This window comes from Brachionichthys hirsutus, chromosome 15, assembly GCF_040956055.1.
Source record: "Brachionichthys hirsutus isolate HB-005 chromosome 15, CSIRO-AGI_Bhir_v1, whole genome shotgun sequence".
Classification (NCBI taxonomy): Eukaryota; Metazoa; Chordata; class Actinopteri; order Lophiiformes; family Brachionichthyidae; genus Brachionichthys; species Brachionichthys hirsutus.
In genome coordinates, this window is record NC_090911.1 from 7,528,071 (window position 1) to 7,540,772 (window position 12,702).

The following is a 12,702-nucleotide window of genomic DNA, read 5'->3' on the forward strand; positions in this document are numbered from 1 at the left end:
AACTGATCAGGTCCTGGGTTACAGTACAGACAGGCTTTTGGGTTTCTTGACAGTATTTCCATGAGTTTTCCATCAGCAGCTCAGCAGCCAATGGTCGTCTGATCCGTCACTGACGTCACTGACGGATCAGACGACCATTGGCTGCTGAGGGGAGTGACGGATCAGCGTAGAATGGCGCACATCTCTCGCATTTTACATTACCTATTTTTACACAACCTATTTTTTCTTAGATCGTGATAACAATAATCCAAATTATATACAAATAATGTCTGCGCAGTCAAAATGGCCGCTATTGTCATTCTAGTAGTTGCAGAATTCTGGTTGACCGAGTGTTAAGATACATAAACTACATGTCTGCACCCCCCAGCTGAGTTTCAACCAATCTCCAAATGTGTAAAAAAATGCCTTTGCAGGTAAGGGCAGGTAGACTGAAGTTGCTGTTTAACTCTGTCAATTAGCAACTAGTAATTACCTTTATCCTCCATACGCTCTACTGAGTGTCTGTTTGTGCTCAGTGTCTCACCTGTACAGGGATCATTTAGGTCATGGCAGAAGGGAAACTTGCAGGTGTACTTGTTCTTCATTTCGTGTGCCTCTGTTGTGTTACTACGGTATGCTCGGTGAGAAACGTGTGTTGTCAATAAAACATGTATTAGAATATTGCGAGTAACAATAAATCTGATTTATGTTGTATTTTCAGCCTGCAGCAAAAATATTAGGTAAGTGTTTTTTTTCTTATTCATTGATATATGCTACATCGTCATTCTTTTTTCACTATGCACGTTGTATTCCAAATACAGACTATGATGTGGATGGTGGGCAGGACCTTGACATTTTTGACATCAATGAAGGTATACAAAAAAAGATGGATCAAAACCTTTCCAGATCCTTATTCAAGCACTCATTTTCAAATGTTCCTTGTTTTCTGGGGCTGCTACAGAAGCGGGGTTGAATCTTTTAGAGGGAGACATTGTGCTTGATGAGGTTTGTAAACTGCTTTTCATTTCTCTGGCAAACACAAGTTTTGTGGAATTTCATTCTTGACTTGTGTCGTTTCTATCTTTCTGTCTTTCTCTTTTTCTTCATTGCCTCAGAGGGAAACCCGAAATTCCATAATTGGAGATAAGTACAGGTGGCCTAAGACGATCCCGTACTACATGGAAGATAGTTTAGGTAAGAGCACCTTCCACATACAGTACCTGTCTCTCTGTTTTTGAGGTACTTCTAGTAGTGTTAATGTTCTAATTACTTAATATACCTGACTTGTTTAAAAACTATGAAACTTAACCGGACGAACTGTAATAATAAAGGACGTCACCATTAATAATGAGAATAATAATAATAGACAGTGATAGGGGTAATTCTGTATAATATTATTTATATATTCTGAAAAACGACATAACTACATGCTGTCGTGCAATTTTGTGAACAAACAGTAATTTTCACCAGCAAAAAACCCCCTTTTATTTATTTATTGTAGAACAAATAGTTGAGTTCACTCGCTGATCTATTTGAGCTGCTTGAGACCCCAGGTCCCCAATAACCCTTGAATTCCCGCCGATACTTTGTGTCCCGACCTACTTTTAACTTGTAAACATGATTTTTATTTAAAGACAACACAATGTCGGGTCATCTGTGTAATGTGCAGCCTTGCCATGTACAACATGTTAGGTACATTTGATTTAATAATCTTTTTTTCCTCCACTTTCATGAAATATACAAGTTCAGATTGTGGCAATTAATGGGATGGGGGTACTGTATTAAAAAAATGAATCTTAAATTCACGTTCTGGGATACATATTTGATGTTCAGCCATTTAGAGTCGAAGCATCGATTGAGACAAAGCTTATCAAAGTAATCTTGAACCTTAGAGTACCTTTTTTTGATCAGTCTCGAAAAAAGGAATTTGAAAAACAAGTTTGATTTATCGCCTTCACTGCAGAGATCAATGCTAAAGGTGTCATCCTGAAGGCCTTTGAGCAGTACAGGCTCAAGAGCTGCATCGACTTCAAACCATGGAGCGGAGAGGCAAACTACATTTCCATCTTCAAAGGGAGCGGGTGAGGCTGAAGGAACTTTTTTTTACTTTCGCTGTGTGTTTAGAAACAAACACCGGATTTGATCAATTTTATTTTTGATTTTTTTCCCCCTAAAAAGCTGCTTCTCATCTGTGGGAAACCGGCATGTAGGCAAGCAGCGGCTGTCTATAGGCAGAAACTGTGACCGGATCGCCACCATCGAACACGAGTTCCTCCATGCTCTGGGCTTCTGGCACGAGCAGTCCAGGGCGGACCGAGATGATTACGTCAGAATAATGTGGGACCAGATCTCTGAGGGTGCTCAGCCTCTTAAAACTTCTTACCACGTGAATTCAGAGTGAATATGAACTCTGAGCTCGTTTGCTTCCACGTCTTCTGTTTGCACGATGAAAGGCAGATTCATTACCCCGTAACTTCTATGCATTTAAATGCCAGAAGTTTGTGCATTAATACTTGAAGGACGGCGGTGCCACGCAGGAGCGGATTTATTGTTGGTACTATTAATGCCTTTTTTGTGTGTTGTCTTATCAACAAAAGCACAGAAAGGCATATCAGACTTTGCACTTTAATAGGTGAAATCTAGATCAAGACTGATTAACGGGTGCGTTGATCTGCATGCAATCTTTTCACAAGGTATATACTGCAAGATAAACTAATCTTTTACAAGTGACACTCGCAAACGTCTCTGAGAACAACCCGGGGGGGGGGGGGGGGGGTTGAGAGGAAGGGAATAAACATATTCCTTCAGCCTTAAACAGCTCTATGTGTCTGATCTGCAGGGAAGGAGCACAACTTCAACACCTACAATGACACCACTTCCAGTTCTCTAGGTGTCCCTTACGACTACGGTTCCATGATGCACTACAGCAAAACCGCCTTCCGTAACGGCACTGAGGCTACCATCGTCACCAAGATCCCCGCCTTCAGCGAGGTCATCGGTCAGCGAATGGAGTTCAGCGACAGCGACCTGCTCAAGCTGCACCGGCTCTATAACTGCAGTAAGAGTCAACGACCAGCACGTGTTTGCGTTTTACGAGCTCCACGAAGTGACGTCGGCTCACATCAACCTCCATGTTCATTGGTGATCTTGATGCACGTTGCCATTATTTTATTATTCATTTATAGCAGTTCGAAGTCCTACCTGTGTGTGTGTGTCTGAACTGTCTTCCAGCTCAAGGCTCCACATTCCTGGACTCGTGTGACTTTGAACGTGAAAACATCTGTGGCATGATTCAGGGACGAGAGCGTACAGCCGAATGGTCGCAGGTTTCCAAGGCTGCTGGGGGCCCCGACACAGACTACTCCAACATGGGCAAATGCACTGGTGAGAGTGAGGAAAGGAATATACAGGACACGTGGAAGAGGCTCCATGTTTGTTCAAACCTTTTTGTGAAGCAAATTCAGTGTGCAAATCTGCATATGAGCGATGTGTGTAAAATCAGACCGGAATCGTAATTTATCTTGATCAAATTTAGGTTCGGGGCATTTCATGCACTTCAGTACCGGTACGGCGCCCTTCGGGGCCACAGCTCAGCTGGAGAGCAGGCTTTTATACCCCAAGAGAGGATTCCAGTGTCTGCAGTTCTTCTTCTACAACAGCGCCGGCGCCAGCGACACGCTGAACATCTACGTCCGAGAATATAGCAAAGCCAACCCCGGCGGAACGCTGCGCTTTGTGAAGACCATCGACGGTGACTGTTGCTACATCCTGTTACTGCTAAGTGTGATGCCTGTCGAATCTGGTCACATTGATGTGTGAGTTTTTGCTTCATCCTCTGTCGCAGGACCCCCTCAGGAGCTTTGGCAAATCCACCATGTGAGTTTAGACGCGAAAACAAAATTCCGGGTCGTCTTTCAAGGAACCAAGGTTAGTTCTGGACCCCCGGCGGGGGGGCTGTCTCTGGATGATATCAACCTTTCTGAGACCACTTGCCCCGAGTTTATATGGCGGGTAAAAAACTTCAGTCACGTTATGGAAAACACCACAAGAAACACATCGATCTTCAGCCCCCCATTCACCTCCAAGGAAGGATACACCTTCCAAATGCAGCTGTACCCCAGCGGTAAGGACGACTACTCTGGCCAGTTGTCAGCCTTCGCTCACCTGGTGGCCCGTGAAGGGGACACAGGACAAATATGGCCATGCCCCTGGAAACAGATGACCATGATGCTGATGGATCAGCATGCACATATCCAGAACCGCATGTCCAACCAGCGCAGTGTCACCACTGACCCCAATATAAAGGCAACAGGTGCAGCTGCTCACAAAAAGATTCCCACGTCTTGCTCTTATGTCAAAACAAATCACAAAGATACTTAAAACATTTGTTTTTATTAATACTCCCATACAACATTCCTTTCAAACAGGCTCCGAGATTTTTTTATGGGATGACCCTCGCAAGATTGGCTCTGAGGTGACGGATACGGACGGGTCCAAGTATTTTCGAGGGCCCGGCGCCGGCACTGCAGTGTACCTCACCCACCTCAGAGCAAGGAGCAGGGATTTTATAAAGGGCGGTGATGCGATCTTTCTCCTCACAATGGAGGGTAAAAACAACACAATGGAAAAAATAAACACTGCGCATTTAAGAATACTAAAAATATGTACTGCCCAAAAAGCTAATGTATGTGACCAGCATGTTTGGCTCAAGCCAGATCCAATAATTACATCGGCATCCTACATGCTCATCTCTCTCCCATGCAAAAAGCATATGAATCATGTACACTAAATACCCAGTCAAGCCGAGCACTCCAAGAGGATCTAAATGAGCACTCTTCTCATTTGCTGTCCCACGCCAGATGTGTCTCATTTGACGACATCTCAGCCTCTGCCTTCCCCAACGCCATCGATTCCCCCGACAACCACTGCCCCCGATGTCTGCCTGAATGTGCAATGCCAGAATGACGGAGTCTGCGTAGAGGATGAAGGGAAGGCCGCGTGCAGGTGTGTGCTGTTCACTTGCTTTGCATCGTGAACAGCAATAAGACAATAATTAATCTATCTACCTATCTATCGTGTGTAATTCAGCATGCAAATGTTATGCAATATGAACCTTTCTTTCATTTATTATACGATCAATCACAGCTCATAATTTATATGATGAATGATAGGGGTTTAAAGTGCTAGTTCAGCATGAAGGGTGGAAACAGCCAGCATGACTCTGTCCAAAGGTCTTAAACTCAGCTGTTTAAACTGCATCACTCTGTCCTCATGTTATATGATTTTCCTCCTCCAATCTTCTTTCCGTCTTTGCTCTCCAGGTGCTTGGTGGGTAATGACTGGTGGTACTATGGCAACAGCTGTCAGTATAAGGGCTCCATCAAGGACAAAACCAACCTGGCACTCGCCACTTCACTGTCTGTGCTGGGAGTAATGCTGGTGATCACAATAGTCAGCGTCATCTGCATCAAGAAGAAGTACAAGAAAAGCAAATACGACAACAGTGTTGTTATGGCCAACGTGGGTGCTGCTTAGAATCCGTAGTGGGGAAGTCTACACTGTCCAATCACAGCGAGAAATAAACAGACGACGAAAAATAATTATCTCAGTTGATTGTTTTTTTTTAAAAATATTATCATTATTATTTTTGGAGTAGCCTTTGAAATAATTTATTTCATAAGAAAATCCTGTAGGGGTAAACCAAAAAAGCTGCCCCCTTCTGGCCATTTAATGTAAATACAGTAGCATTATTATAAATGAATTACCCGACTCAAGCATTTTCAATCCATCCATCCATTCTCTTGTAGCTGAGACGATCATCTCGTCTAAAGTCACTTTTCCGCTTTGCTGGAGCCTATTCCAGCTTGCTATGGGCGAGAGGCGAGGTACACCTCGGACGTGTCACCAGCGGAGTAATCAATTCAGCTAATTTGCATGCTTTTGGAGGTGGGAGTAAAACCGGAGAACCTGGAGAGAACCCACGCAGACACGGGGAGAACATACAATATCCACAGAGATAGGACTCGATCCCGGTACCTTCTTGCTGTGAGGTGACAGCACTAACCAGTACACCACCGTGCAAAATGTAAATTAATTAGTAATGATCTCAGACAACATTACTTATATTCACAAATTTAAAATTTATTATACCAAAGACAGGAACATCACATTTGTGTCGTCTCTTTTCCGTGTGGATATACTGAATAACTGTATTACTGAACTTGACACAGTCATGCCGGTGATAACAGTTACTGTAGGAAGGAGGTGGGACTAATTGTGTGTGCATGTGTGTGTCTGTTTGTGCATGCAGAGATCTGTCTATTAGTGTTCATTAGATACAGTGATGACTACAGGACATCACAATCAAACAAAGTGGAGCAAACCATAGCAACTCTGTGTAGATATAGTACACAGAATATCAGGTTTTCTGACCTGTAAATGAAAATATACTTTTGAATGTGTGTATTTGAAGGTCTATGTTGGAAGGTAAAAAGGGGTGGGGGTGACACCTCCGTTACAGTAAACCCTTGGTGAACCAATCATCCTCCCCACAGATTAAAAACCCTCACCGACATGCAGTTCCTTTAAAAAGCTTCAGTAAACATTTCTCTTATTTACAATAATTGGGGGAGAAAAAAAAAAAATCACCATTTCTCTCAGAGAAGATTAGTAAAAGTGACTGAGTCACCATAAAGAGTATGCAACTCCTAGGAGTTAGTATTAAAAAACTCTACAAAACGATTCTATGCCATTTTACAGGCCGAGAGCCACGATTTACTGAAGAAATATAACATTTGAAGTGCCCTATCTACAACAGTTAAGTGTGGTGTTATTGGTGTACCATTTGAAATAGTTCACTGATAATAAAAAGATAATGTGTCTCTGTTTTGTTTTTTTTAAGTTCTTTCAACTTCGCGGCTTCATCATGAAAAGATATGGTAAGATTTTACAAAAAACAACCCATTGAACGGTTAGCCACACTGATGAGTGCTGTGGCAAACTAATGCTATTGCAAAGAGACTAGTGTCGGTTACATACTCGGTTGTCTAATGTAAAAAAAAAAAAAAAAAAAACAATGCTCCACGGTGTGTGGGAAGAACACAGCCGTGGACACCGGGAGCGTCGTCCACAGCTCCAAGAGGGTTGAGTGTCATTAAAGGGCTCGTTTGCTCGTTTTTGTTTGGGTGAACACGGGTGGAGCAGGTCAGTGCAGGTGTCCAGCCTCTTGTGGAAACTCATTTGTTTGTGTCCATACATGGGAAAAGATAAATGGCAGGCTTCTGGTGCAGGCTGCAGTTGTGAGTCTGTGGTTAGTAGGGGGGGGGGGGGGGGTGCCGCTCAGAGGGGGGTGTCGTAGTAGTCCGTGGGCTGGTCGCCTCCAGGAGACTTCTGCTGTCTCTGCTGATGCTGCTTCATGATTTCCTTCACCTCCTCCTCCAACTCGGGTGGGATTATGAACTGGTCGTCCGGGTCGGGCTGGGCCGGAGCCGTAAAGTAACCCCCGGACTTCTTAGAAGGCGCGTCGGCCGCCACCTCAATGAGGTTGTGACTTTTTTCCTGGCGTGCCACCGACCCGTTAACCCTCCTCTTGCCTGCCGACTTTCCTCCATCCCAACATCCGGCTCCGTATCCCTGCCACTGCTCGTCTTTTTCCAGCACGTTCTCGGCCTCAGTGAGGTTCACGTCGACCGCTTCCTCCGGGGGCTCTGGGGTGCACGGCGGTGGAGGAGGTGGGGGGAGCGTCAGCAGTGTGCGGTCCTGGCTGGAGGACGACTGTAACGACGTTGAGGGTGACGAGGAGGACGGCGACTCCGCTTTGAGGCAGTGGACGTCTGCTTCTACTTCTACACGGCTCCCGTTGGAGAAAACACCAGCGATGGGCTCTTCGTCCTCGCTGTCCAGCCCGTTGTCAGACAGGGCGCTGGAAAAGGTGGCGCTGGAAAGCTGCCTCTGGAAGGAGCTGGCCAAACAGGCCGGGTGGAGAGCACAGCAGCTGCGGGCAGAAGGCAGCTCCGAACCTGGGAACAAGTACTGGCAGGGCTGGGCGGCTGCGTGGGCCTGCTGATGCTGTAGCGAGAGCAAGTGGGCCTGGTGGTGCAGGTGGAGATGAGGGTGGTGGGGCTGCTCATGCAGCAGCAGCAGGGAGCTCTGTGGCGGCTCATCGGAGGACGCCGTCGAGCCCACCTCGCTGCTCATCTCACTGGTGCTGATCTCGCTGCTGATTTCACTGCAGGAGGACGGCACCACGGGGAGGGAGCCGTCTGAGGGCCGCTCCTTAATGGCAGAGGATGATGGGTGGTGGTAGGAGACCAGGCCAGGGCTCGGAGGCGGCTGTGGGGGCTCAGAGCAGCAGCAGGAGCAGCAGTCTTCGCTCACACTGAGCTGGACCACAACAGCGCTGAGGCTGTCCGTGCAGCCGTAGCCCTGGGCCAGCGTGCACAGCTTCTTAGCAGCAGCCAGGCCATCGGGGACGTTTCGAACAGCCTCCACGGCCTCAGTGGGGGACACGGCATCCCAAAGGCCCCGGCTGCCCACAATAAAGAACTCATCCTGGGCCGTAAGAGTGACTGTCTGCACGTAAGGGCAGGGAATGACGGACGGGTAAAGGAAGGAGTAGCCCATAATCCGCGTGGAATCAGTCACGCCATTCACCTTGTTGTCCTGAGGAAAATTACAAACATTAACGTCGGTGTAAAATTACATTTACATCAATCCATTTCCCTTTGATCTGTACCTCAGTGACGATAGCCCTGTGCTGCCTGATCCGGAGGTATTCCTCCTCAAGTCCAACGTTATTCAGCAGCGATAGTGACAGCGGCTTTCCATCACGGCATAGGATGGCCTGGCACTTGCCCACGTTAGCAGCCGTGAGCGTGAAGCAACCGCCGGGGTCAGTGGGGTCATGACGAATGTGACACAGAGCTGCCGAGCCGCCGAGCTTCTGCCCAGCAGTTCCCAGTTTCCTGTAAAAGATGGAGAATTAACCAACCGTAAGGATGACGCAGCAAAAGAAGAAGCAGAGACCAAAGCGTCCGCCTCGTGCCTTTGCATAACGAGGAAGGTGTTGGTCATGTAGTCCTCTTCGCTCTTGGTCTTGTGTAGTTCTTCGGCGAGCACGTCGTTCATCGTGCACTGCAGAAGGTAGGGCACTTCCACATTCCTGTCGCCGTCAAACACACCGTACAGAGCCTCACGCCCCCCGCAGAAACTGTTTACAGACAGAGCCGCGACGCACAGTCTGAAAAGAAAACATGTGAATGAGCTCAGCGAGGAAACAATGAGGGTTCCATCGCCTCTCCTGCTAACTGCTGCATACATTAACTAGAAATGTCTAAAATGTTTAGATACATTAACTCAATCAATTGGACTCACATTGATACGTGTAAAGGTATTTACGAAAATCATCACTTTCAGTAATGGCGGTTTCTTCTGGATCTAGATCCATAGCTTTTGAAGATACAATAAATCTGGTTGCCCATGTTATGTTGCTAACAGACAGATAAACTTCCGGCAAAAACAGAACCTCCTTGGCGGAGGTAATAAACAATGCCTCTTGTAATTGGCTTAGCACCAATAATGTGTTGGGAAATGTGCAAAGAAGGTGTCGAACTACTTAGTATCTCCTTCAACTGCCATTTTAAAGTGCAGAAATGGAAAATTGGCTCATTAATAGATCATTGATGTGTGACTGTACATGATTTATGTTTGCAATAAGTACTGCTCCAATAGTTCCTTCATTTGAGTCATAAAGTTTAAAAACATTCTCAGGAGGTTTGGATTAGTGGGGCTTGATGCAGGCTGCTTTTTTGTCGTTGACTGATTTCAGCTCACTTGTTTTTGACGCCCGAGGCCTCTGTGTAACCATGGCTCCACACAGCAGGCCCACCAGATGTCTCATTTGATGTAAAGGTTGGAGGCGGATCAATACGGAAGCAGCGAATATTACTGAAAAACAGCAAAACACAATCAGATGAAATTCACAATACCAGGTGGGGGGGGGGGGGGGCGGGGGGGCACAGCTATACGAGAGGGTGGTTTCTATCATTAGTCATAGTCACGTCGTCAGACATACTTGAGCTGCTCAAGGGTCTTGTGGTCCAGAGTGAGACGAGGGTTTCCAGTGAGGTCCAGCTCCTGAAGCTTGGGGGGAAGATTTTCTGGCAGAGTGATCTCACTCAGCTCGTTACAGCTCAGATCTACGCTCTGCCAACAGAAGCAAAGATGAGAATACACACAAACATCCACCTCAACTTTGGAGCTCATGCCTAATATTGCATGCAAAGATGCAGTTGCTACTGTCTCACTTTCATCTCCATCAGCTGCATGACCTCAGGGAAGACTTCGATGGAATTGGAGTGGGCGATGAGGGTGTGCATTCGCCGGCAATTCATGATAGTGGTGGGCACAGTCTTCAGCATGTTTCCACTGAGGTCCACCTCCTCCAATTCCTCCAATTTGGCCATTTTACTAAAGAGTGAGGAGGAAGGTTTGATGAGGTAAACGTGTAAAATCGTTAGTAATAAATCAACAAAAGGTTATTCACTAATCAAAGAAAATCAGCCACATCTGAAGGCTCCAGAACATAAAATATTACTGGTTTTAATATTCTTATAACCCGAATGTTAAAAAAACAAACATGAAATCTAATGACTTAGCTAACTGTCCTATTTTGACATTTCATAACAGAAATTATGGGCAATATATCACTTACATGGCATCACTTACGCCAGTGAGGCCTTTCAAACCGCACCTTTGCATTTCATATGTAAAATAAAAAATGTAATGCAGACGCTGTATCAGACTACAGAGCTGAGGAAGAAGCTGGGCTGAAACAGCCCATCTTCCCCCAAGCTTTCACCGAATGGGTGTGAGCTCTGGGTAGTGACCGAATGAATGAAGCCGCAGACACAAAGGAGCTTGCTGGCTGGCTGACTGTAAACCTCAGGTTAGAGGGTTGAGAGAACAACATGCAAGGCCTTTACCTGGCAGGAAACGTCTGCAGATGGTTGTAGGCCATGTGCAGAACACGAAGGTGCGTATGGCCAGTTAGCATGGGGACGCATTTATCGGTCAGCCGGTTATTGGTTAAGTAGAGTTCCTGCAGGATGCTGTGGCTATCCTCCGATAGGCTGGATGGCGGCAGGTGCTCCAGTTTATTGGCTGATGCATTTACGCACCGCAAGCTGAAAGTGAAAACAAAATTACAGATGCATTACTGTTCTCCCTCATGCAGTGACATGAAAAACAGTCACGATTAAAAACCTCTCCTGAGCGAATCCTTTTGCAGGTTGCTCGCTTTTTTATTGCCTGTCATCCTTGCCCTTGGACATCTTGTTCTCAGTTTGAATCATATTCATTTCTGCGCTTCATTTCCATATGTAAATTTTTCCCATCTGGTCCATGATGTCAGACGCGTTATCTAAAACAAATCGCCTCCAGCCGGTGAAGAAAGCTACCTGACAGATTTCAGGAACAGGTTGCAGGGCAGCTCCACCAGTTGATTGTGCTGTACATCCAAAACCTCCAGTAGAGGGCGCTCCACTCTTTCAGGCAGTTTTTGCAGCTGGTTATGTCCTGCACCCAGCTTTCTTAGACTGGTGCTGCAGAACAACCTGCAGGACAAGGACCATACAGAAGGCCCGGTCAGTGCTGGGACATTAAGGATCACACAGACTCCTCACTACAGCAGTGTGCAAATATGCCAACAAAGAAATGAGTACATAGAGAGCAGGTGACAGATACAACAGGCTTGACTGTGGTATGCTTAACAGCCTGGGACATTAGGAGGATGAGGGTGAGGATGAGAAAATAGCAGCACCTCCAGTGAAGCCTGCAGATGGAATTCATCATCCTGACACTTTCTGCGTAAAAAATAAATAAAAAAGAGAGGTAGAGAAATGGAAAGCAAGGATGGTTGACAGAGAGAGATAGAGAGAGAGAGAGAGACAGAGAGGAGAGGAGGAACAGAGGGGTCTCTGAGCTGACCTTCTAAAAGACTGCATAAAGGGGAGGAGAACGGACAAGGCTGAGGAGGTTACAGGCTATCTGAGTGATTTATGAAGCTGTACGGGGGATCGATGACTGCCCAGGAAAAGGCCCAGGAGGATAACGCAGCACCGCTCTGTAGGCTTTCAGAAACATTCGCTGAGATGGACAGACTCACCGTGCTGGGAGTTCAGGGATTAGGTTGTGGCTCACATCCAGAACTTCCAGTTTCTTAGCTTCACATAGCCAGTCTGGCAAGGACTCCATATGGTTCCTGCAGAAAGGGGGGGGGGGGGGGGGTGATGATAATCAATGACATTCAATTTGTAAAGCTTGATCAACACGAAACGAGACTTTCAAGAATCCCTGCCCTGCTCGAAAAAATTGAAGGCCGCAAAAAAATAGTTTTCAATTACACCATCTTAATCAAATCAATTTCAATGACTTTGAATTGAAGTTACATATTGGTGGTAGTATAATCTTTCTAGCCCTCATGCGTTGGCAAAATGTTTTAAAAGGCTGAAGAATTGCTTAAGAAATGAAAAAGTTGAAGAGAGTCCACATCCGCAGTCAGAATTAAAAATGCAACCAATTCTTCCGCGGGTAAAGATCCTCAGATTACAATGCTTGACAACTATTCCAGAGGCCTCGTTGATAAACAAACAACCGTAAGTAATCACATTACACGCACGAGCTATTGGCGGCAGAAATGAGCACACTTAAAATTAAAAGTACGTT

General features: G+C 45.9%; 2 protein-coding genes across 2 annotated transcripts in view; one reads left to right on the forward strand and one right to left on the reverse strand.

Moving 5' to 3' along the window:
* Window positions 1–401: 401 nt before the first annotated feature.
* mep1bb (meprin A subunit beta b) lies at window positions 402–5,514 on the forward strand. The gene is made up of 13 exons (XM_068748885.1): window positions 402–413; window positions 701–851; window positions 941–984; window positions 1,095–1,173; window positions 1,943–2,060; window positions 2,158–2,336; window positions 2,819–3,043; window positions 3,217–3,363; window positions 3,515–3,730; window positions 3,824–4,291; window positions 4,407–4,586; window positions 4,839–4,983; window positions 5,301–5,514. Exons 1-13 carry the CDS (start codon window positions 402–404, stop codon window positions 5,512–5,514), a joined length of 2,178 nt encoding a protein of 725 aa, XP_068604986.1.
* A 1,803-nt stretch (window positions 5,515–7,317) lies between these two features.
* Window positions 7,318–12,702, reverse strand: part of phlpp1 (PH domain and leucine rich repeat protein phosphatase 1) — a 36,271-nt gene continuing 30,886 nt past the window's right edge. Inside the window, exons 9-17 of the mRNA XM_068748886.1 lie at window positions 12,143–12,238; window positions 11,436–11,591; window positions 10,962–11,162; window positions 10,284–10,446; window positions 10,052–10,182; window positions 9,811–9,924; window positions 9,023–9,217; window positions 8,714–8,942; window positions 7,318–8,640 (exon numbers count right to left, since the gene is read on the reverse strand). Coding sequence (XP_068604987.1) covers window positions 7,318–8,640; window positions 8,714–8,942; window positions 9,023–9,217; window positions 9,811–9,924; window positions 10,052–10,182; window positions 10,284–10,446; window positions 10,962–11,162; window positions 11,436–11,591; window positions 12,143–12,238 — 2,608 coding nt within the window. The remainder of the gene's footprint in view (window positions 8,641–8,713; window positions 8,943–9,022; window positions 9,218–9,810; window positions 9,925–10,051; window positions 10,183–10,283; window positions 10,447–10,961; window positions 11,163–11,435; window positions 11,592–12,142; window positions 12,239–12,702) is intronic.

What these genes read in the sequence shown, in the direction of transcription:
- mep1bb (XM_068748885.1), top strand. An exon ending in GAGACATTGTGCTTGATGAG is followed by an intron (nt 985 to 1,094) that starts GTTTGTAAACTG and finishes TCATTGCCTCAG; the next exon opens with AGGGAAACCCGAAATTCCAT. An exon ending in CCCCAATATAAAGGCAACAG is followed by an intron (nt 4,292 to 4,406) that starts GTGCAGCTGCTC and finishes CCTTTCAAACAG; the next exon opens with GCTCCGAGATTTTTTTATGG.